The sequence below is a fragment of the Ambystoma mexicanum genome, chromosome 5p (genome assembly GCF_040938575.1).
Source record: "Ambystoma mexicanum isolate Mex_15411 chromosome 5p, UKY_AmexF1_1, whole genome shotgun sequence".
NCBI lineage: Eukaryota > Metazoa > Chordata > Amphibia > Caudata > Ambystomatidae > Ambystoma > Ambystoma mexicanum.
In genome coordinates, this window is record NC_090930.1 from 782,449,751 (window position 1) to 782,474,447 (window position 24,697).

General features: G+C 44.2%; 1 protein-coding gene across 2 annotated transcripts in view; it reads right to left on the reverse strand.

Moving 5' to 3' along the window:
• DCLK3 (doublecortin like kinase 3) overlaps positions 1-22,786 on the reverse strand; it is a 312,584-nt gene extending 289,798 nt beyond the window's left edge. For both annotated transcript variants that reach the window (XM_069613197.1, XM_069613196.1), the window contains exon 1: positions 22,490-22,786. In XM_069613197.1, coding sequence (XP_069469298.1) covers positions 22,490-22,550 — 61 coding nt within the window. In that variant the 5' untranslated portion in view covers positions 22,551-22,786. The remainder of the gene's footprint in view (positions 1-22,489) is intronic.
• Positions 22,787-24,697: the final 1,911 nt, after the last annotated feature.

Consider the following 24,697-nt stretch of genomic DNA (forward strand, 5'->3'; position numbering starts at 1 on the left):
GTACACCACAAGAATTATATGTTTATATGAAGCATATCAGCCATTTTGGAAGGCACGTAGTATAAATATACATGCATGGGAAGCTGTAATAAAAGAAAAAAAGCAGTTAAGGTTAAAAGTATAATTTGTGAACTAGATGCCGAAGGATCACATAAGGTCAAATAATGAGAAGCACTTCATATTACTAACCTCATGTTTTAATAACTTTTCTATTATCGGTTCAGTCAACGCCTCCATGCTGGATTCATCCCTCACACTATTGGCTAGACTTCGAAAAGACTATTCTTTATGCTAATCATAACAGCCAATTACACTGTTAAATACACATGCAAAATGTTTCTCTAAAGTGTTTGCAAATCCCTTTGAGGCAATTATAATATAATTGGTACACCGAGATCAATCAGTATTCACCCCAGGGAAAAAGGCATTCTACAATATTCATTGAGTACTGGGTATTACTAATCATGTCCACAAATGTGCTTATCCACTGATATTGCTATCACTAATTTGGCCACCAAATAATTTAAGTGATATTAGCTAACTTTCAGACCTCTTCAAGATGAGCAGTAATGTATCAAATACTCTACTGCTGGGTAGAGGGTTAAGGCTGGGGTGGCCCCCATTCGTGTTTAACTTATCTTTAGAACCATGTTCTCATAAGATTAGGTACAAAACAAGTACTACACCTTTTCCTATATTCCTACATTCAAACAGGTTCACAAAATATCACTTTCACAGATGATATTATTTGCATGATTCATGACTGATTTAACTAACTTCTGTAAATAATGAGATATTAAATAATGTTGGCCGAGTATCAGGCTTCAAAATTAATTTGCAAAAATCAAATGCACTTCATATTTAGGAATCTAGGTATTAATCTCACCTTACATAAACATTTCATTGTTTAATGCAAACTTTACTCACTGTTGAAGACTTGCAAAGATGGCATAACCTTATACTATCTTGGTTCATAAGAATAGCTGGTGTATGACAACTTTGCAACCCCATCTTCTTTATCTGGTATAAGCCTTATTAGGCTAGCATATTTTTGGGAAACGAAAGACAAAACTAAATGTTAAACTTTATCTGGTCTTATAAGCATCCCGAACTATCAAAAAAAGTAATGACGCAGGACATTTCTCAAGGTAGTCTATTGGTCCCAACCCTCAATAGATATGTTATGGTATGACAGTTGAGAGGCATGATTGAGTGGTAAATCAAAGATTTCAAAAGAAGTAATGGATTGACATCCAACTCTCAAGAAGTCTGATTTCTCTGATTTCAAATTCTTTGGTTATCTCCTAAAGCCCAAAACATGTTCTCATCTGATCATGATATTGTGAAGCAGAATTCACCAAGCGTTGGATTGTTCACCCACTAATAGGGAACGTGAGCTGGGGTTAGACCGTCGTGAGACAGGTTAGTTTTACCCTACTGATGATGTTGACCTTTGCCCTATGACCTGACCTATGCCCTAGATCATTGAGGGATCATTTGGAAAATGCTTACAATTTGCATATATCCATTGACACTAACCGCAGTCTTTAATAACCCCAATTTCTTCCCAGGTCTTGAGTCAAATGATTTAGCAACTGGCAAGAGGGAGGATCAACAAGATTAGAACAACTATTTGTTGACAAGTCCCCTCTGGATTTTCAGGCTTGCAAAATCAGATTCAATTTAGTGGAAAAAGAAAAGTACCAATAGATACAAATCTGCCATTAGATTTTAAATCCAGTGATTCACAAAGGGGACTGCAGGGACCCATCTTTAAGATCACCCACGAAGTAGTCTCACTCTCTATAGCACCATTGGCAACAAAGATTAAACACACTCACTTGCCTGCATGAACACATGGGAAAAAGATGAAGAAATTATACCAGAACAAGGTCAACAGGTCAGGGCTAGAGAAGGTAACTCATTTTCTAGACCATATGAAAATGCACTTAACATCCATCTAATATTGTATTTAACCCACGGTAGACTTAAATATATACATCCAGGTGTATCATATTTGTGCGGGTGGAATTGTTCCCAGGCCAGTATTTTTTTAAACATGTTGGGAAAGTTTAAAGGTTCAGATATTCTGGGGGAAGTATTATTTCGTTAAAATAAAGCACATCACTAGATTCACCATAAAGAATACTTATTTGCAGTACTAGCAGAACATGCTCAAGATCTGGACTATCCTTTGCACACTGCAGTGAGGAAATTGTTAACATGTCTATTAACGTTTATCAACATATCTATTGCACAGTTGTGGATGTACTCTGAGTCTCCACATATGAATGTCTTGTGACGCAGGGTCTGGTCTTTAGTAAGTATCGAGAAAATATCTGCAGCAATGTATTAGAAATTCCAGAATTATTTGGCAATTTGATCACCATTTAATGATTTTGTCAATCGAAATGAGGTGAGTTGCTTAAAACTTTACACATACAAGCTTTTCACCTTCATAAAAGATGCTGAATTATTAGATTATATATAACGATTTAGATGTAAGAGGGCCACCCTTAAGTGGTGATTTATGTCTTGTCTTTTCAGAGGGCACACTAATTGAGCTTTAAGGCCTTAATCTGTAATGTTTGAAATGGAAATTGATGTGACAAATGTTCATGTTTCTTCACAGCTGATCGTTTTATGTTTGGCAGATCGGTTGACATCATATTCTTGGCTTTAGGATCTCGTGCGTCTGATTCGCTGTGCAAGTGTCTTTTACTCCTTGGTTTAAATAAATGATTCTCTTTTTATCTCAGCAGCTGCCTTTATAATGTTACACACATGATGAAGTGAATAGGTTCTGTTGATATTCTGCTTTGAACTTTTCTTCAAGTGTCTGGGGCTCTATCTTTGGTGAAGTATGAGAAATATGAAATATGAATTCCTATATTTTCTTAAGTGTCCTGTGGTGACTCTGCAGCCTCTTGATAACTCAGCCCTTGGTTAGTCTGTGGAACAATGTGCTTCTCAGCACTGGCAGTAGATTCCTTCTGAATGTTCTTGTCAGCTTCAGCACATCCTTCTATTTTGTATCCTCTCTCGCCAGAATACTCCCTGCAAATACCCCAAAATCTTCTCCTAAGCCACCTTCTATTTCTGTAACCCTTATAGCATTATTATTATTATTATTATTGTTTTTATTATTAGGATCTTTGTGGAGTGTGGACCTAGTTTGAGGAAGCAACAAAGCGCTTTGCAATCATAGGGGAAGAACATGGTGAGGGGAGCATAGAAACAAGAGAGCGAGATGCTAAAAACAGGGTGTGAGAGGGTGTGCAGTCAGTTTGACAGCAAGGGATCAAAAAGCAATCAAGGGAGGTAACAGTCAGGAGCAGATCATCCAGTCTTGGGTAGGGTTAGGAGTGGAGGGTGCATGGACCCTGGCTCCACTCACCAAGTCAACTGCTCAAAGAAATGGAAAAAAGACTCCTCTACTTCCACTTTCTGCATGTTAACAGGGCAACTTGTCAGAGCAGAGGGGATGGGGAGCAGAGAATTCGGAGAACTAGAGCTCTCAGGGTGCAAGGGAGTGGTTTGTGAAAGATGGGGTTAGCCAGGTGGTGATGGCTGGGACAGCTCAGGCATTGATTTATAAAAAAGAAGAATACAAAGAGAGAATGTCTGTGCAAGTGCAGCCACCCCAGATGGAATACACAGGGGTGGATGAGGATTGGGGGAGGCTCAACAGGGTACAGCTCCAAAGTACAGTACCTTTTAGAGGGGGGTTAAGAAATAAAGAGGGAGTCCAAAGAGGAGGATGGAGCAGTAATCTAGGTGGCTGGGAACAAAGGTGGAGATGGGAGTGTAAGCAGAGAGAAAGCTGAGAAAGTTGCAGATTGTAATGGATGTTGGGGAGTTCAAACATGGCAGTAGTGAATGTAGAAGTCGTGAACGACTGTAGTTATATCTTCTTGTCAATATATATTGTAAAAGCAAATGTGTAATCTGTGTGATTGTGTGTTTGCAATAGGATTTATATTGGCAATGCAATCAGAGTATTGTGAAAAAGTATAAGAGAACATCTGAGTATGATTGGCAACCAGGACCCTAAAATGCTCCTAGCACAAGATTGGTAAACTTAACATCAAGAAATTGACAAATCCAAGATTGAATTCTTTGCTGTAGTACAAGTGAAGATATCACTGAAAGTAGGTGATAGAGAACTAAAACTCAGACAACTTGAAGCAAGGTATGTGTGTGAACTTATTTATTTGTTTGGATTTATCAAGCGCCCAGCGGCCGGAGGCATCGTGGTGCCGTTACATTATATTCAGCTTGGTACATATTATCAGAAATGGTAACAGGCAGGTGTATATAACATTGTGGAGCAGTTGTTCCGTGGTTACAGTAGAACAATATTGAAAGCAATGCAGAGTAAAATACAATTTCATTGAACAACTTTGTTTTCAAGGTTTTTCTGAAAGTAGAGAGGGATTGTTTGCTTCTCAGACTGGGCGGTAGTGAGTTCCATGCTTTAGGGGCTAGAACTTCAAAGCTGGTTCTGCCAGCTTTCAATCTGTTAAATGCTGGGACTGAGAGTTGGTGTGCGTATTTGTTGCATTTAGGCCTATGGGTTGGCGCTTAGAACTTAGAACTGTCCACTTAGGATTAAATATCGATGATGAACGTTAAGTTTTTCTATGAATATGACCTATAATATTTGAAGTTTGAACAGCTGTATATCACATAACAAGGAAAAGAACTGTGGAGTACCCATTCAAAATATATGATCAAACTAATTCACTAGGGAATTACAAAGGGAGATCTAATCATGGAATATTTTTTCATGCAACTGTAAAACTATCAAAGTACTCAAACAGATGCAAGATAATCAGACACAAGAATATGTTCATTAATTGTAAAAGAAAACATATATATGACCCACTTTAAACCTTCAGCCATAACCAGAAGAGTCAATGTTGAGGGATCATGTGAGCCTTAGTCCATAACATCTGTTGCAGACCCCTGCATTAAGCACAACTATCATCAACTCAAAACGTCCACCACATTATGATTAAACCAACAGTATGCAATACTTGTCATATACAAAACCCATATTTGCAACTTTTATTTGAGACGGGCAAACATGATGTCACATATTACCTGTGATGATGTCACATGTAATGACGTTATTATATTAAGCGTAAGTCACCATTGCACATGTATCACACCAACAATTTAGCTGAACAGAGCTGGGGAGAAGTTTGCTCCTAAAAGTGGTGATAAGCATTACTCAGCACTCAATTATGAGCAATTTAAGCTTATTCATAATTTCTCAGGATAAGCATTACAATTGCTACACTAACTCCTACTAATCTCATTATACATTGAGAAAGATGGTGGACACTACCACAAGAATAAGAACGATATAACTATTAAGAATAATCCTATATCCAGAACAAGTAGATAATAATAAAGAGGTAAGTTCCAATTATCATATGAATAGGTTGACAAAATATTAATCATATTAAAGACTGTTACGACAATGTAATAATTACACAATCTCACATTTTAAAGGATGCAACAAATTGATGACTGTAATATAAGGGAGCAAGCATGAAACTTGATGAAATACTAATGATGCGAGATCAAAGGAATTTTTATGGTAGAACAACAAATTATTGATTAAATACATTATTATTTCTTCAGACTGTATCGGTAATGAATAATGATTATTATGGATTCAAACAAAGACAATTAGGAATTAGGCAAGCTAATGTATAATCAATACAAGGAAAATTGCTACCAAAAACTATATTTAAAATTGGACCTCCCATTGACATCACATTTAAAGTGATTTATATGGTTTTGCTACTGTTTTAATACAGAAGGTAGGGTTCATCATTAAGTGTAAATGATATAAATCTCACACAAGAAATCAAACAATATATGAAATAGAATTGAACAAAAGAATACTAATAAGTATTGTTATCTTTATCTTCTTGTATCTCTTACATTGTTGTTTCTCCACACATGCCTAAAATTACGGTTTTTGTTGTTTTTCTGTATCTACTTTGTTTCAATATTACTAAATCAATTTTATGATAGAACAGTGAATGTTGTATTACTTGCAGCCTTGAACAAGCCCGGTTAGGAGAAACATGTGTTGGCAAGCAACTCAGGGTTTAAGCAAAGCTCAAATACTTTAAGATGACTAATCAGGAGTTAAGAGAGGGTTTACTATCTGTATATAATAATGTGACTTCAACTGCTGCTCTAACAATAGACTGTTTATCAATTATTCCACATATTTAAAGACTATGATCATTCAAAGCGAATTAGTGGCATGTGTAATTTATAAGGATGTTGAACTTACAGGTGACTTATTACGTGCAAAGAGCACTTGATATCTGGAATACAAATGTCCTCAGTGATATATTTATTAATGACACAAGGTTTTAGTGTCTTTCCCAGGATATTTATGGCAGAGCAAGCATTACCAGTTAATGTAAGGTTTTTGGTGCAAAAAACCTCATTCACACCATTCGTAATTTAGTATCACATTGACAGAGAGAACCCCCGGGTGTGAGCCATGGGAGATCAGTTGAGGGTGTTGGGGGAGGAAGGACAGAGGACAGGGGAAGGCCAGAGGCACTAGAAGCCGGAAGGTGGAAGTAGATTATCTCAGTTTTTGAATTAAGCATTTGTCAACTAAGCTGCATTCAGAGCAAAATGGTGGTCAGGCACTCTGTGATGCAAGAAGAAGGCTTTGCTGTAAAAGATGAGAAGGAAAGAAAGATCCAGGCAAAGAGATGAGATAAGAACCCAAAGTCGTAAACAAGCTTGCCAACGTTTAAGGTGTAGAGAGTGTCTCTTAGTAGACCAAGGTCACACTTTAAAGGACTACGATTGCTAGTGGGGTTATAGAGGGTGTTCCAGCATTCCAGGAGATGGAAAAAGCATTTAGTTATGAAGGAGGTAGTTCAGGCAAGGACAGTGAAGAGGTCAACAGTGTAAAATGCAGCAGAAGGGTCAAGGAGGATGAGCATAGAGGATAGGTGGCAGTAATGGACCGTACTACGGAAGTTAGATACATGGGCAAATGTTGTTAATGTATAGTGATGACTGCAGACCAGCTCAGAGGATTTGATGTTTTCACGTATCTTCAGGTAAGTGATGATGAGGTTGAATGCCATGCGCTCTATGATTCCAGAGTCGTGTGGGAGAAGGGAGACAGGTCAGTATTCAGCAGGATTGTAGGGGGTCAGCTGGACATTTTCCCAAAGTTTCAGGCAGTGCACATCTTAAAACAGGTTGGTAAAATACCGGAGGACAGGAAGAAGTTGGGATGAGAGGTCAGTGCAGGAAAGGAGTGTCAGTTCCTTAATGGTGCAGGATGAAAAAAGATCAACTGGGAGCACAGAATGGTTTGTCTACTGGAGGATGGGTCAGTTAGAGATATGGGGAGAAAATTAGAGAATGCTGTAGGTGACGGTGGGATGGAGGAGAGGAGAGGGGCCGTGTTGTAGCAAAAGGATGCTAGTAAGGGTGTCATGGATTTTAGAAATGTTTTCTGAGAAGTAGCATGGGAAGTTGTTTGTAGGTCGGGAGAGGAAGAGAGAGAAAGTGGATGAGGGCAGAGAAGCATGGCATGGAGGATGCTGGATAACTTTCAGGGGTGAGAGCAGAGAGAAGATATGAGGTTGGGGTAGTAGCAGTTCTTGGCAGTTAAGGGTAGAGGAGAGCGTGTGGCTAGATTCCACGTACCAGGCACGGAATACCGGGTACCAGGATTTGAGCCAGTCTGATTTGGCCACTACTTGTCAATTCAGTGGGTCATTGCAACAGATCTCTTGGATTCACCTCCCCTCACACGAGGAACTCACACCTACCAACCATCATAGATACTCAACTGCTACTGCCATTTAGGGAAATACTAAACTTCTGCCTCTACAAGGAAAGAGCACCACTTTCTAATCACTGGGGGAGACTACAAAAAGACTGCAAACCCCTAGCTTCTTATGCAGAATGCTGAACTTTGAAGGTATCATGGCCTAGCTTCTTATGCACTGGCCAGTCCGCCATAATGCTCTCAAACCAGAATGCTGAACTTTGGAGGTATCATGGCCTACCTTCTTATGCACTGGCCAGTCCTCCATAATGCTCTCAAACCAGAATGCTGAACTTTGGAGGTATCATGATAGAGAACAGTATTCAGTCTCAAACATGGGACGGAAGATGCGCTGCTGGATGTCCAAGAAGTGCTATTTGTGGCCGAGAATGGAGGGTAGATGACCTGCACCAACGTAAGCACAAGATATTAGAATGAAAATCTGAATTTTCCCGTATAAGTGAAGGATAAATACAAACAACCAACAATACTAAACAAGATTGTGAAAAAGAAAAAAACAATAAAGAAATCTCTCCTGAAGAACCATAGCCAAAGCTATGGGGAAACACGTGTTGGGAGATAAACCAATGTCAGAGGGATGATGAATGTATGGAACAAATACATGGAATAAATTATTTACACCATTGACTACCATTTGTTCTGGGGATCGCTCCAGGAGTACCAACTTCTTTCTCTACTTATTTGGTAAAGGGAAGTCCTCCATTTGGTTGATTTGACGGCAGTCTATGAGGCAGTGGACCCCCACCTGTTACTTACCAACATGATTGCCCAGTCACTTAAGAATAACAGTCATGGCATTGAAGTCATTTAATAACTTTTGATAAACTAGTTACAGTAAGAACAAGTGAAGAATTCATCCCAGAGACTGTGGCTTGGAGCCCATCAGAACTTCTCGATTTATTTTCTCCATTGTGACCAGAATCTATCGATGCTGATGAGTTAGGTAAATGATCATGATCTTCTTCATTTACCGCACTGGTTGTGGAGCAGTGAGAGTGTTTGCCTCTAGAAGCCAGCGGAGGAGCAGGATTCAAGTACCACCTCCACCAGCGACTTTTGGAAATGGCTTTCATCAAATGTATTTTAGTGCTTTTGTTCTGATGTCTTCAAGCAAATAAAATACAAACAATTTATAAAAAATAGAATACAAATACTCCTCGCAGCCTACAGTGATGTATGTACTTGTATGTACACGTGGAGCAGCAGTTATCATTGCAGCTTGGTTAGCTGAGGGAGTCTGTGCACTGACCTGCTATATGGAGATAGTCCTTCCATGTATGAAGACCCCAGGGACAGTTTGAAATCCTCTTTCCAGGGATCAAGTAGCACAGGTTGTCTTGGCGACTACCATCATGTTTTGGTTTATGGCCAAAATAATATCCCTCAGAATGGTGTCTCTTTATTGAGATATCTTTATTGAAATGTGGGCTCTGGTTTTGAGTTGCATTTCTTCAATTTTTACTCTTCTTACAGTACTTTTCAATTTCAGATTTTAGTGACTGTGGGGCGCACCACTCAAAAGATTATTGTAAACGCTTGTTATCGCCTCTGGCCACTTGCAAGGTATCCGCACATTGCCCTTTTTCACATGGGATTCTACTGCTGCTAGTTGTCAAAGACTGGGGGGACCCCGGGGGCCAGAGGGGGGTGAGCGAGGGCAAGGCAGGTTGGGCTTGAGCTGAACAATGGTTTCAATTAAGGTGTTGGAGGGGAGTTTCATCAAGAAGTGACCTGGTGATTGTTCCTGTTTTGTGTTGTATCTAGTAACTAGCAATACCTTATGTCCCATTCATTGAATCTGTACTGAAAAAACAGGATGGGATGAATACAAATAATAAATAACAAGCAAGCAGCACTGCACACAATTGCTATTGCTTATTTCCAGTGCTTATTGTATGCACCCCAAAAATTAGAGTATATAAAAACACATGCAAAAAAAGATATACATGAAAAGCAAATAATAAACATGAGAAAAATGACCCAGGTGTATATTGTATGATTACTGCACACTCCCATGCCATTTGCAGAGCACCTGTGGCTATGGGCAATGCATGAATGTGTGGGCGATTGAGCTTCTTTTGAATGGCAAGGAGCTACAGGGCGGTGAGATGATAAACAGTGCCTCAAAAGGCTGTGCACGACCAGTACCAAAGATAGGTTGGGTCAAAGCGGCCGGATTTGTTGCTGATGTGGTCTATCGGCTCATTAAAAAAGGGATATGTACAAGACTTGCTCTCAACAACTGTATTATGTGCCATATTGCAGGTATGGGGGCTTTTCTTAGCACACACCAAGCTGTGAAGCAACAGTGCACTTTACGATAAGGGGCTAAAGTAATAAGCTACAATAATTTGGATACAATTAAATGGATGGAATATTATGGGTACACTTAAAAGAAAATGGAGAAAGGGGGAAAGGACAAAGGGGATGGAAGAATAGGGAGAGTGTTGAGAGCGCTGAGGTCGATAACTTTAGTCATATCATATTTCCGCATCGGACAGCAGAATCCCTTCCAATGACCCACAACTGAGGGACAGTCGGAGATCTTTGTCTGAAGGGTGAACCATCAAGATATTTGGCAATGGTATCAAATCCACTAGCTAGCAGCTATATTACTACATTTAATCTCAATGAACTACGTCGAGCCTCTATTACGGTAACATGGCAACCAAATATGACCATTTGTTGCCATTGCAACTCAAGCTCTGCAGAAGATCTGCTTCACTTTATGTTCTTTTGTATCTCCTATGTACGTCCTAGGAAGAGGTTTCACTGTCATTTGTTACGACCTAAAATTTGTACTCAGTGCGCGGTAGCTCTTTCTTATTTATTAAAGGAAAAGGAGCCCAGTGTTTGTTGATCCTGGGAACATTATTTGGTAGCTGCAACGAGCATTAGAAAGAGGATTCTTAAATTATAAGGTGTTTATCTCGCTGTTATGATAATATGTTTAACTTCTTCTATTGTATGATGAATTGTACTTTGGTGAATTTTTTATTTATCTGCCAAATGTGAAGTACTTCAGGATTAGTGTTGTATCTTGTCGGTTGTTCTTTGTGCTGCACAAAGATCGCACTAACCTTGTTCATTTTATCTGTTTTATGATCAGTATTTCCATTTTGTCTGTTTTTGCTTTTACTGCTTAATCTACTTGTTCGAGTAAAGCACTTTGACTAACTGACAGTTGGAGATTTGAATAGCGAGGTAAGAGGTGAAAGTGGGGAAGTGGAAAAACATTTGAGTATCATCAGCAAAGAGTTAGTAGGAGAAGCCAAAATTAGGCAATGAGCTTGGCAATAGAGGAGTTAAAGAGGGTGAAGAGTAGGAACCGAAGGCAAAGTATTGTGGGTCTCCAATGAGGAGCTCACTGGAGTCTGAGATGTCCATGTTTCAGGAGATTGGAAGAGATAGTTTTAGAGTGATGTCATGTAATTCAAGCAAGGGTAATCTCCTGAATTCCTAGAAATGAATATGATAAGAGGAGAGAGAAGTGCCAAGTGAAGTGATCTTGGTGGAAAGCCTTATTTATCTGCTGAAGTAACCCTTAGGTTTTAGGTTAAGGGGGATCGTGTCAGGATAGAACCGGAAGGAGATGGAATAGTGTTAGGTACAAGAGGCATGTACACTGGCCAAACAATTACTTTTGTATCACTGTCTCTTTGTTTTTAGGAGACCTTTTTTGAGGACTTCACAAGACACAGCTGTATGTGTTTTGATCACTGACATTGTTGCTTGCATCTCAAAGTGAAAATCCCATATATTTCAGGCCAACCAGTCTATAATTACTAGATTATGAACAAAACGATTAGACTGAAATTCAGCGTAAACACTTTTCTTAAACTTAATCTCATCAAGGTCATTTTCATGATGCTTGTTTTGTTATTCCTTGTAGGGCTACAAACTAGATTCATTTAATGCATAACAATGTGTTGCATGCCTGTGTTACACAATGATTAAGAGCAGGTGACATGCCGGCACATGGATAAACTAGAGGAGAGATTACAGAAATCACATGTATTGTATGTGTGCACAAGTGAATAGAGAAATTAATGGATGCATGAATGTGCGTGTCAATGAGAGAAATTAATTAATTAAATTATTAATGTGTATGAATTTGTGCTGGGCAGTGAGCCTGCCTCTCATTGTGCGCAGAGAAGGGAGGAGGGTGCAGAGTGATGGAGGGATCTGCCAGGATATGGCATGTTTTTATGGCCATCAAGAGAAAAGCAAACATGGTAAGTATTATGTGGCAGGACTGGCCTTCATTGGTGGGACAGTCTGAATATATTTTCTTACTGTGGTGGCGTGACATGTTTTAATGGGCCACAAGAAGAAAACCAAGGATATATTTTCCTAATGTGACAAATCATGTTTTGATGGGCATTAAGAGGAAAGCAAACATGATCAGTGTTGTTATGAAGAAAGACTGGCCTACATTGCTAGTATAGTCTGGATAGAGTTTTTTAAGCAAACAAGAAAAGTGTTATGTGGCTAGACTGGCCTATGTTGGTGGATATATGTATTTACAGTGACACGCCATGTTTTAATTGGCATCAAGAGTAAAGGAAACATGATAAGTGTCATTAAGTGGCTAGACTGTCCTACTTTGTTGCAACCAGTCTGAATATATTTTCTGGCCCGGCAATGCATTTTTTACTGACATCAAGGGGAACGGCCAGCATGATGAGTGTTTGTACATGGTGAGACTGGCCTCTACTGGTGCAGCCAGTCTTGACATGTTTTCTTATTGTGGCATGGTCTTTACTTGGCAATCATTAGTGGCATCATGCACAAAGCAAGAAGAGAAATGAGTGGGCACCACTTGATAATAGATTCTGTGGCGAGACAGGAGGCGAGCATTATGCTTTCTTACTTTATTACTGCCAATCAGCACTTTCAAATTTAAACACTTTTTTTTTTTTTTTTAAACTTATCAACATTTTGTTCATGTCCCCTTCTTTGAACTAAAAGGGTGATAGTTTCTGTCCTTTTACCCAAAACAAAAAACAAAACTGTCTTTGAACTACAAACTCCCAGGTTCCCCTGCCTTCTTGTAGTTCAGCCTGAAACAGCCCCTTGTCCAATCAGGCTCCATCTCCTGCTATATGCTCCCCTTCCGTGATACGATCCTCCTCTTTCTTTGTTGCTGCCATAGAGATAAGTACTATGATCTGATGATTAGTGTGAAGTATGACATGATTGCGTTGGCCTAGTATCTTTCTACACAGTTATCAGTTTTATGTGCGCGCGTAGGGCGTGATAATATAAAAAAAAAAAAAAAAGAAGTACCATTTTAGTCATGTAAAGAACGGGATTTCGTTTGCGTGTGTTTGACTGGATCGGAGATTGAGGCCGGAGCCGCGGGCGAACACACCCGCGTTTGGAAGCCGGCCTCATCTCTTTGTTCTTTCAGCAGCGCTCGGCCCGCGAAAGTGTCTAGGACCTCGCGGGCGCCGGCGCGGGAATAGTTTTCCCTGTACAGCGAGCGTACGGTGCGCGGAGGTCTTTAGGACCCCGCGGACACTGACGCGCGGGGAGGCAGCTTCCTCCAGTCAGTCCTAGCGCGAGCGAGCGCCGTATTTCGGAGTTGGACGCCGGCAGACACCTTATTCAGTGGCTTTTGAAAAAAAAGAAAAAAAAATATATAAACTTGTGGCATATTAGCTGAAGTAAGCCCCCCCTAGCAGCTACTGGTAGCTACAATAAATAATGGCACATTTTCTCGACCACACAGCCTCCCAGAGCACTTCCCCGGAGTGGAGTGCAGAGGAATGGGGAGAGCAGCCTCCAGCTGAGGGAGAGGATCTCTCTCTCAGCTTTAAGAGAGTCCTAGGAGACTCTCTTTCCCAGGCAGTATCGGAGGGCATGATGCCCCTAGCCCAGAGGCTAGACCACCTGGAAGCCATGCTACAGAAGCATAAAGCAGATAAGGAGGCTCCAAGAAGAAAGAGGGCGCTGAGCCCAGGGGAGGGGACTTCAGCAAGACAACCTGAGGAAGAGGTTGAGGGCTGTAAGAAAGCTCGGAAGAGGACCCCCTCTTTGACACCCCCGAGCACATCAGAAGGGGTGAATGCAGCACCTCAAGAGTCAGCCGACCCAGTGAGCAGGCTTAAAAAGGCCTTCATGATGAGGGCGGCAGTGCCGGACTCTCGACCCCCTACACCAGGGGTGTATAATATAGGGGAAGAGGAGGACGCAGGATACTCGCCAGATGACGAAGGCGAAGGGGACATTGTCATGCCTCAGCCAATGTTGGCTCAAGAACCTCGAGAAGAGGATGAAGAGGGGTTGCTTGAGATGTTCGACTCCGAATCGATCGCTCATCCCAGGTCCTCGGAGTGGGTGCCTTCGCCCAGAGTGGCGCAATATATGGCACTACATATAAGGAAGCCACTGGATAAGGAAGTAAGGGCGAAAATGAGAGCAGAGTGCCCCAGACCACTGTTACCAGGGAAGGTCTCTGAGACACCAGAACTGGACCCAAAGATGGTGACCTTTGTCACGAAGGCAACGAAAGATATTAGAAAAGGTGTGGATAGAGCATGGCGGGGATGCCAGGACAGAGTTCTAGACATGGCAGGTCCGCTCGCAAAACTAATGGACCTGGCGGAGAAAGCCGCAGACACCGGCAAGCCAGTAGACGTTGTGGCACTGGGTAATTGGGCTCAGAGAGCGGTTTGCTTGCTGGGTAACGCTAACTGCGCCCTGTCAGCAGAAAGGAGACGTGATGTCCTACTTAAAATAGACGGAAAATTGAGCGATTTGGCCTCGTATGAGGCGGGAGGAGAGGCGAAAGGTCTGCTTTTTGGCGACACTTTCGCAAAAGAGATGTCCCAGTTTGTGGGGACATACTCGGCACTCGAGAAGGCGCAGAATTCCATCAAGCGGATCTTCCCAGGCCGGGTTTTTGCCGGGACCAGACGGCAAAGAGGTCGGGCGTCCGGTCGTTTCAGTCAATCCAGAAGACCTCAAGGACACAGAGCCCAATACTGGGACAATCGACAACAGGACAACTTCTTTCCTACTATATCCAGGTTTCCCAGAAACCGCAGAAGAGGCTCCTACAGGCAGGCGAACGCTCCGAGCGGTGAGTACCCAACGCACTGCGTTCCTTATGGGAGGCAGGACTCGTTGGTTCTTGAATGCATGGCAAGAGTTATCCAGCGATGCATGGGTATTGCAAGCGGTTTCGGGCATGCAGCTAGAATTTGTAGGCGACCCCACTCAGCCGCAAGAACCAGCGCAGATGCATATGCCCTTAGCAGAACGACAGCGACTAGACAGCAAACTCCAGGGCCTAGCAGACAAAGGCGCGATAGAGAGGGAAAGATCGCGAAGCAAGGGTTTCCTCAGCAACATGTTTTTGGTGCACAGAGGAGAGAAAATGAGGCCCATCATCAATCTAAAGAATTTGAACGAGTGGGTACTGAACAGACACTTCAAAATGGAGGGGATCCACCTACTACGGGATCTTCTCAGAACAGGGGATTGGTTAGTGAGGTTTGATCTGAAAGACGCCTATCTTTCGATCCCGATAGCGACGCAGTACCGGAGATATCTCCGTTTCCGATGGGGGGAGGACATTTGGAGGTTTACCTGTCTGCCCTTCGGCCTGGCCTCAGCGCCATGGGCGCTCACAAAGATCATGCGTCCGGTTGCAGCAGCCATCCGCGAGAGGGGGATCAGGATGATCTTATACCTGGACGACATCCTCATACTGGGTCAGTGTGCCGACAGCCTGCGAGCGCAGGCTTTGTGGGTGTGCGATCTCATCACCTCTCTTGGCTTCGTCATAAACGACGAAAAATCCGAACTGAGTCCATCGCAGAGGATGGATTTTCTCGGTTTTGTAATAGACACAAAGAAGGCCACTCTAGAGCTGCCTGCAGTAAAAATGAGAGGAATAAAGAAGGAGTTGAGACCGACAGTTGCGAAGAAAGTAGTATCTCTTCGCAGTCTAGCCCGGATAGTAGGACTGCTCGCAGCCTCCATCCAAGCTATTTTTCCCGGTCCGCTGCATTACAGGGCTCTTCAGAGGTTGAAGATAAGACACCTCAGGGAAGGGCTGGGTTACCATCAGTTAGTGACACTAGACCAGGAAGCCATCACCGAACTCCAATGGTGGTTGCAAAACATGGAAGCTTGGAATGGCCGGGCCATCTTCGGAGACACCCCAGACATCGTTATAGAGTCAGACGCGAGCAGAGCAGGTTGGGGAGCGCGTTGCGGCTCCTTACAAACAGGAGGGAAATGGTCCAATCAAGAGTTGTCTCTCCACATAAACTGCCTAGAGCTTCTGGCGGGGTCTTTCGCAGTGCAGGCCTTTACCAAGGACCGCGCCAAATGCTGCGTCCTTCTAAAGATGGACAATATATCGGCAGTTCGTTATATCAACAAACTGGGAGGGACCTCCTCCAGAATGTTGGCCGAGTTGGCAAAAGAGTTTTGGCATTATTGCCTGAGGCAACAAATATCGGTATCAGCAGAATATTTGCCACGAGTGCAAAACACGATAGCGGACTGGAATTCGCAAAATTTGGTAGACTCCAGCGACTGGAGTCTCCCGACAGAGATTTTTCAGAGGTTTCAAACCTTATGGGGACCCCTGGACACCGACCTATTCGCATCCAGGCTAAATGCTCAGATACCCAAATTCTTCAGTTGGAGGATAGACCCGGCGGCAGCGGGTACGGACGCTTTCCTACAACAGTGGAAGGGAGCGATTCACTACGCCTTTCCCCCGTTCGCAATGATAACGAGAGTTCTAGCGAAAGTGCGCAGAGAACGAGCAGAGTTAGTTTTGGTGGTTCCGATCTGGAAGTCGCAGCCGTGGTTTCCAGTAGTGATGGAACTTTCTATGGATTTCCCGAGAGTGATTCCTCGCAGGATGGACATTCTTCGGGACCCGAACGGGCAATTCCATCCACTAGTCATGGGGGACACACTTCGCCTGATGGCTTGCAGGGTTTCGGGCAGAGATGGCATCTGCCAGGAATTTCGCAACTCGCTTCCGACTGTATCAGGGACTCATGGGCACCATCTACTATTAGGAGCTATGGTGCCGCGTGGAAGCGGTGGTCCGCTTTTTGCGAGGGAATTGGTATGGATCCCATTTCGGCCCCTATAGTTCAGATTCTTAATTTCCTGGCGCAGCGCTTTGCAGAAGGGGCAGCATATAGGACTAATTGGGTATATAGATCGGCCATCTCAGCAGGGCATGATAAAGTGGAAGGGGCACCAGTAGGTGAGCATCCAACGATTTTGCAACTTCTAAAAGGTATCAAAATACGCAAGCCCCCAGGCCCCAAATACACAGTTCTCTGGGATGTTCAGAAGGTCTTTGAGTTGTTTATGGCGTGGCCACATAACGAATATCTCTCTCGGTCGCAGTTGTCAGGGAAACTGGCTATGCTTCTTTGTCTCATATCCTGCAGGCGGGTATCTGACGTTAAAGCCTTAGAGGTGGACAGGAAGGTATTCTACCCGGAAGGGGTGGCTTTTAACGTGGCAAATAGGACAAAGTCAGACTCATCGATTATAACATACCCGTATTTTCCAAATAACATTAAACTATGCGTAGCACAATGCATTAAGGATTACGAAGTAGCTACTGCGCAGTGTAGGCCCAGAGGGGTTACTCAGCTCTTGATTGCGCGTAGGAAACCTTTTCACGCTGTAGCGACAGCCACCATAGCGAGGTGGTTCAGGGAGGTCATGCACTGGGCAGACATTCACTTGGGGCAGTTTGGGGCTCATTCCGTAAGAGGTGCAATGGCGTCCAGGGCATTTTCAGTGGGGGTACCGTTGCAAAACATTATGAAAGCTGCGGATTGGTCTAATGAATCTACATTCAAAACCTTTTATTTTAAACCTATCTCCCAGATAGCGAATGCAGTAATTGACAGCTTTGAACAAGGATAATGCTCGCCTCCTGTCTCGCCATAGAATGAAGATTTCCCATGCTGAGAGCGCTGGACAGTCTTGATTCTATTAAAGACAAGGAGGCGAGCATTATATCCCACCCAGTTATGAGAGATATCAGTTACGTACAGTAAAGTTTGGGGATTGCAGTGTAACATAGATGACTTGAAGAAGTAGAACCCACCCTTATGATTGTTTGTTTCTTGGTTACAGGAGAAGATCAGAAACAGGCATGAGACAGCTGCATCTCCAATATCTGGCAGTTGAGTTTAATTCCGTTGGATGGTTAAGGTTCAGACAAAGGCTACAGTCCAGTCAGTTGAAGTCAGCAGTTGCGGTTAAGTTGGTTAGACATTCACCACCAAAGAAAGAGGAGGATCGTATCACGGAAGGGGAGCATATAGCAGGAGATGGAGCCTGATTGGACAAGGGGCTGTTTCAGGCTGAACTACAAGAAGGCAGGGGAACCTGGGAGTTTGTAGTTCAAAGACAGTTTTGTTTTTTGTTTTGGGTAAAAGGACAGAAACTATCACCCTTTTAGTTCAAAGAAGGGGACATGAACAAAATGTTGATAAGTTTTAAAAAAAAAAGAAAAACCTTTAAATTTGAAAGTGCTGATTGGCAGTAATAAAGGAAGAAAGCATAATGCTCACCTCCTTGTCTTTAATAGAATCAAGACTGTCCAGCGCTCTCAGCATGGGCAATCTTCATTGGCGAGTATCAACTTTCAAAAAATGTAAACAAAATGGTCGATTTGTTCAAATATTTCTTATCCAAATTTTCAAAAAGGAGCTGGCTGTGATGAATTCGGAGACACCCAAATCCAAAATACGTGTGCAGCAGAAGAAGACCAAGTAAGATACGAGGTCACACAGCCGCTCTCACAGGAACCCAATCCGGGTTTATAAGTGGACAAAAATCATTTCAAGTTCAATTAGTTAGTAAAAAATATATGTTGTTGATTGAAGAATGACAACGTTGTGGTTCAGTTGTATTTCAACATAATTTTATCAAAGAAAGGAATCTCTTATGTGAGAAGTCACTAATACACTCTTAGTGAGGAAGAAATTGCCACATAAAGTTTTTCAATCAGACCAAAAAATTGCCAATGCATTTCGGAATAACATTTCCTTCATCAGGGCAGGTCTGAAATAGCAAAATGCGTGTGCTGTATGTGGCGTTGTCAGCTACTAAGAATTCAAAACTGCCTGATGTAAAATCAGCACAGAAGAACATCCTTCAGCAGTATGGCGTGCGGGACACGGGGGAACTGTGGTGCTCCCGTTGCCTGCTTGTGAAACACTGCGGCTGTAGCATCGATGCTTCAATCAACAACATATATTTTTTACTAACTAATTGAACTTGAAATGATTTTTGTCCACTTATAAACCCGGATTGGGTTCCTGTGAGAGCGGCTGTGTGACCTTGTATCCTACTTGGTCTTCTTCTGCTGATCATGCACAAAGCAACCATGAACATGTTTTGATATGGGAATGCTGGCAGATATTGGTGCAGCCAGAATGAAAATGTATGGGCCCAGCCATCACGAAAATGTGTTTTATAATGGGACACATGTTGTGGGGAAAAGCATCATGAAAATGCAATGGAAAATGCTCCTGTGCACTGTTGGTGAATTGCATCTATTGAATTTATTTCATTAGTTACCCTATAAAACCAATTGCAAACAGTGTGGCTTTTCACCCAATTTTTGAAAAAAGTGTGCTGTAAAATGCACAATTTTGACCCATTCTTTTAAAAATATTCTCGTAGGACTCACTCCCCCGAACACCCCTTGGTTGGCTCAGGCTCAGTTGTCACACGGACAAGTGACGAGAATGGGGAAATCTAAGAGCCAGGGGCAGAGTTACAGGTGCAGAACCCCAAAAGTGCAAGCAAACATTGTCTCCTGTACCTTCTTCCCCACCTCCTCTTCCCTAAACCCCTCTCCCTCATGCCACCCCTCCCAATCCCTGTACACAGACAGCAACCTAGCATGAAGAAGACAGGACTGTTCAAACAGTAAGACAAAACCACTCACATTTCAAAGCATGTGCTAGTAAACATGTGTAGAACTGCTATTGGGCGCAGAACCTTACTCTGTTAACTTAAGGGAGTCTTCTTCATCGCCTAGTAACCACTCAATGCTTACTTTAAAGTTCAAGTAATCCCTGCGATGGTCTGGCTAAAAGCCACATTTATTAGTCTGGGGCAGATTCGAATCCCGATCTCGCGTTTAGATACTCGAATCCGGTATTTAGCGCGTTATAAAAGAACAATCATTATTATTATTATTATTATTATTATTATTATTATTATTATTATTATTAATATATTAAATCACATTGTAGTATGGAGAACTGATGTCCTGTTTACTTTCGGTCGGCATAATCGATCACTACATGTTAACTAAACGGCTAGCCTGTCTCAGTCTAAACTGTGTTCACACTGTCCCACATGCAAGAAAATGTGCATGCCCAGGTAGGAGTAGAGCATCTAAAGCACTACTGGGCACTGCCAGCCACTCTTGCACACTTGCTCCCCATCACGCAAGTTAAACACGGTGCCCATTTTGTGTACCGAAAATCGCATCTACTTGCAAAATGTAGTAACTTTACATTTGCACAATAAAATAGAGCGGCAAGGATTGGTTGGCGCTAGTCGGCTCTGCTGTGCAAGGATGCAGTTTGCAGGGGTGCCCTCCGCACAGCCTCTGAAGTAATGACAGCGGGGAGTTCTGGGGCAACTGGGCAGCAAGTCATCTCTTTCACTGGCTAGGACTCCGCGACTCGGAGCTATTTCAATTGAAAAGGTTGAAAGGCCCTGACGCCATCCATGCTTGGTCGCTTCTGCAGATTTGTGGTAAACATTCCCACGCCTCCAATTTTAAAAAATGCCCTGCGGCTGACGCCACTGCATGGGAGTCACAGTGCAGAACACATGGATTGCCACAGGATGAAGAAACCTCGCATAGAAGAAAATGTCAACGGGTGTTCAGGTTGCACCATTACTCTTAAACTAATGCAGCGTGCACCTAACGAAAAAAGAGGCAAAGCAGCATGTAGCAAAAGCGGCAGCAAATCTTGACTATCTGTAACTCCCCTGGACTTGGTAGGGAATTTTTTTAAAACAATCCCGTCAAGAAAATATTAAGAGAAAACAAAGCTGTGTCTGGGTGAAGTCTTCCCACGCCTGCGTGGGTAATGCCAACTACCTCTAGCGAAGAGGGGAAGATATTAGACAAGGTAATCCCATCAAACTCTGAAAAAGCAGATCCCTGTGCAGTGACACCAGTAATGCATGCTATGAGCCCTAAGTTAACACACACACACAGCAACAACACACGCATGGCTGGCAGTGCCGTTGCCAGGAATCAAATTTAGGAGGGGCACAGAGAGAGCCAAACATAAAAGTTGGGGGGTGTTACATGGCACCCCTGCAAGGGGCCATGGTAGATTCCACGGTGTTGTTGTGTGGTCACATGGGCAACCATGTGACCAACCTGATAAAAGGTCCGAGCCACTTCCGGCTCGGCAGTCAAGACCAAACTGACTCCGCGTGTGTGTGTGTCTTGGGTAGCACCATGCGGGTGCCCCCACCACGTGTGCTGGGCCCAAGGACGGGGCCCAGCTCCAAGACGGTGCCCCTGCCTGCCGGGCAACACCGTCCGGACGGTGCCCCTGCCGGGCAACGCCGTCCCCATGTGCTCCCCTGGCCCGGTGGACCCGAGCAGCCCCCAACAGGGGGACAAAGACAAAAGTGGGAGGGCCGCCTATGAAGGGTGATGTGTGACGTCACAAGCACTCCTGCAGAGAGTCGTTTGTGCACACCAACTACCCACACCCCACTACACCTCTGCTCCCATCAGAATGCAGGCATGAAACCATTCAGTGAAGCCGGGCAGGAACACTTGAGAAGTACCTCATGCTGCCTGAATGCATACCAAGATCTCTGCTGGCTTTGAAAATGTGCCGTGTGATATGCAGACATGTGCCTTAGTGAGTGTCACAAATAACACCGCCAACAGAGAACACGGTCACTGCTCGCCTTAGGCAGGGGGGGGGGCACAAAGGTTGGGCCAGGATTTCAGAGGGGGGCACCCTGAATTTCCCCCTCCCCCAGCGATGCTACTGATGGCTGGCATCCCTTATTCTGGGCATAGGGGTGCGATCAAGTGAAGGATCTGCTTCTTGCTGTGCTGGCAACACCATTAGCCCTGGCGGAAGAGGGGGCACTCCTGTCGTTACAGTATGTAACGCATAGCCAAATGGTGTTTAAGAGGGGAGGGGCTGGACATGCCAGTTGAGCACTTACAAATGCCTTCTACTGGACCCAGTAGCAGCTGTTCGTTTTTGGGCAGTGAAATGGATCTCTAGGGCTAAATAAACACACAAATTGAAAGAAATAGCCACCAATTATCTTTTCTAAGATGCACGTGCGCTTACTTGTTGCGATGTTCTCCGCGAAGAAACTCCTATTTAAACAAATGGACCCAGTAGAAACAATGTCTAAGTAATAAATGGGGGCTGCTATTAGGGGACTGCGACCCAGGTTGTCCAAACCAATATATTGCAACACACCGGGGGCAGCAACAACAGGTACAGCTCTAAACACGCAAAATGCACAGTCGGGGAAAGCGAGGGGAAAGGGAGTGAAACATATCACCAACTAGGAGAGACCCCCGCCGCAACTTCCCCTGGTGGGGCAGGTACTCACCCAGATGATGGCAGCAGGCGCATGGGGGGCTCTCCACTGCCCCCGGGGGGAGCGCAGGCATCGCCAGTCAGGACTCCCACACGCGCATGAGGCGAGCGTTATGGTAATGCTCCTCTCAGCGGTGAAATGTCACGCTGAGCCATCGGGCACAGGATGGGGCTCCAGAGAGGAGGCTGGCCATGCGGAGGGACGGGGCTGCGCATCCTGGGGAGAGGTGGCACTGTAAACAGCGACAGATGGGGTTGGAGGGCGGGGTTACAGGGCGCAGAACCCCAAAAGGGCAAGCAACTCCTGTACCGTCTGCCACACCTCCTCTTCTGCCCCAAACCCCTCTCCCTCATGCCGCAACACCACCCCAATCCCCGCCCACGGACAGCCGCCTAAGCACGAAGAAGACAGGACTGCTCGAACAGTCAGACTGAAAACCACTCACATGTCGACGCATGTGCGAGTACACATGTGTAGAACGGTTACTCCGCGAATCTTAAGGGAGTCTTCTTCGACGCCTAGTAACCACCCCATGCTTAGTTTAATTTTAAAGTAATGCCAGCGATGGTCTGACTATAAGGGGCATTTATGAATCGCATTGGAGCATGGAGAACATATGCCCTGTTTACTTTCGGTCGCTATAATCGATCAATACACGTTAACCAAAATGCTAGCCCGATCACTGTGCTCACACCTGACTGCCCCATATGCAAGAAAACGTGCATGCCATAGGAGTAGAGCACCCAAACCACTCTGGGAACACGGGGCACTGCCAGCCACCCCTTGCCACTTGCTCCGCATCAAGCAAGTTAAACACGCTGGCCCTTTTTTGTACCGAAAATCGCACCTACGTCCAACATGTGCGAACTGTATGTGTGTACAATACATTTTTTTTCTTTCCTCCTTGTGGATGGGAATTGTGGAATTCTTTTTGAAAAAAAGTGTCTTTTTGTTGAGACAATTAAATCAAATAAAAAAAATGCGTGTACAATAAATTAGAGCGGCAAGGATCGGTTGGCGCTATACCGCGGTGCCATGCAATGGTGCTGTATGCAGGGGCGCCCTTCGCACAGCATCGCAAGTAATGCCAGCGGGGAGTTCCGGGGCAACTGGACAGCAATGAGTCTCTTTCTCCGGCTAGGACTTTTTCCCGACATGTAACAGGAACTTCCCCGAAATAATGTACCATGCTGTAAACTCACTTGCCGCCGACAGGCAGCTACCCAGCTCCACAGGGGCACATTTTAGGTACCAGTAACATCCACCGAGTACCCTTTTGGGGTGTGTTTTTCAACATTATTATGTGTGGCTTGCATAGTACCGACATATCATGTTCGCTAATGTTTCAATGAGGTTTGTTACATAAAGTGTCTGCATTTGTCTCTGTGTATCGTACAGCTTTAAACAGGGGTGTTTTATGGCAAAGTCGGAAATGTTTTCAACCGCAGCCCTGGCAACCTATAAACAGTACGTGACCCCCTTTCTCCTTCGCCGCCCCTGCTGCACGCTGCGGAATTGTTTGAACTGTCTCACACAATAGGCCTGCCCTCGACCCCCCTGCACACAGCCCCGCTCTGTGTTGTTTTTATGACAGAGCTGGCGCATCCCCGGAGGGATTGAGCCAGGGCAGCGGCGCGGGGTGGAGTAAACTCATCCGGCGCCCCCTTGCTCCTCTCCCGGTAACAGCCGAGGAGGCGCCAAACAATGCCGCTGCGCCGAGCCGGGGACGACCTCTCCCAGGACATTTCCCCAGGGACCTGCCGAGGCCGCCTGGCAACCGTGTCAGCCTCAAGCGCAAGGCCAAACACAGGCAAGCACACAAATCACCCGCCTTTTGTGTTCTCCTGCAACAGGCCCTCGACCAAGCTGCTGAACGCCGTACAAGAGACACGGGATGTGCGTGTTACGACGTCAGAGTTACCTCATACCATAAAAGGTGTTAGTACGGCTCAGATGGCGAATCGACTATTCAACTGGGTGCCTTGCAGCAATGCGTCTACATCAGGGTGTGCTTTCGTGATGTGTTCACATGGTAAAGTGTTCGGGAGGGGTCTCAGGGTGTGCTTTCGTGATGTGTTCACATGGTAAAGTGTTCGGGTGGGGTCTCAGGGTGTGCTTTCGTGATGTGTTCACATGGTAAAGTGTTCGGGTGGGGTCTCAGGGTGTGCTTTCGTGATGTGTTCACATGGTAACGTGTTCGGGTGGAGTCTTAATGTATTA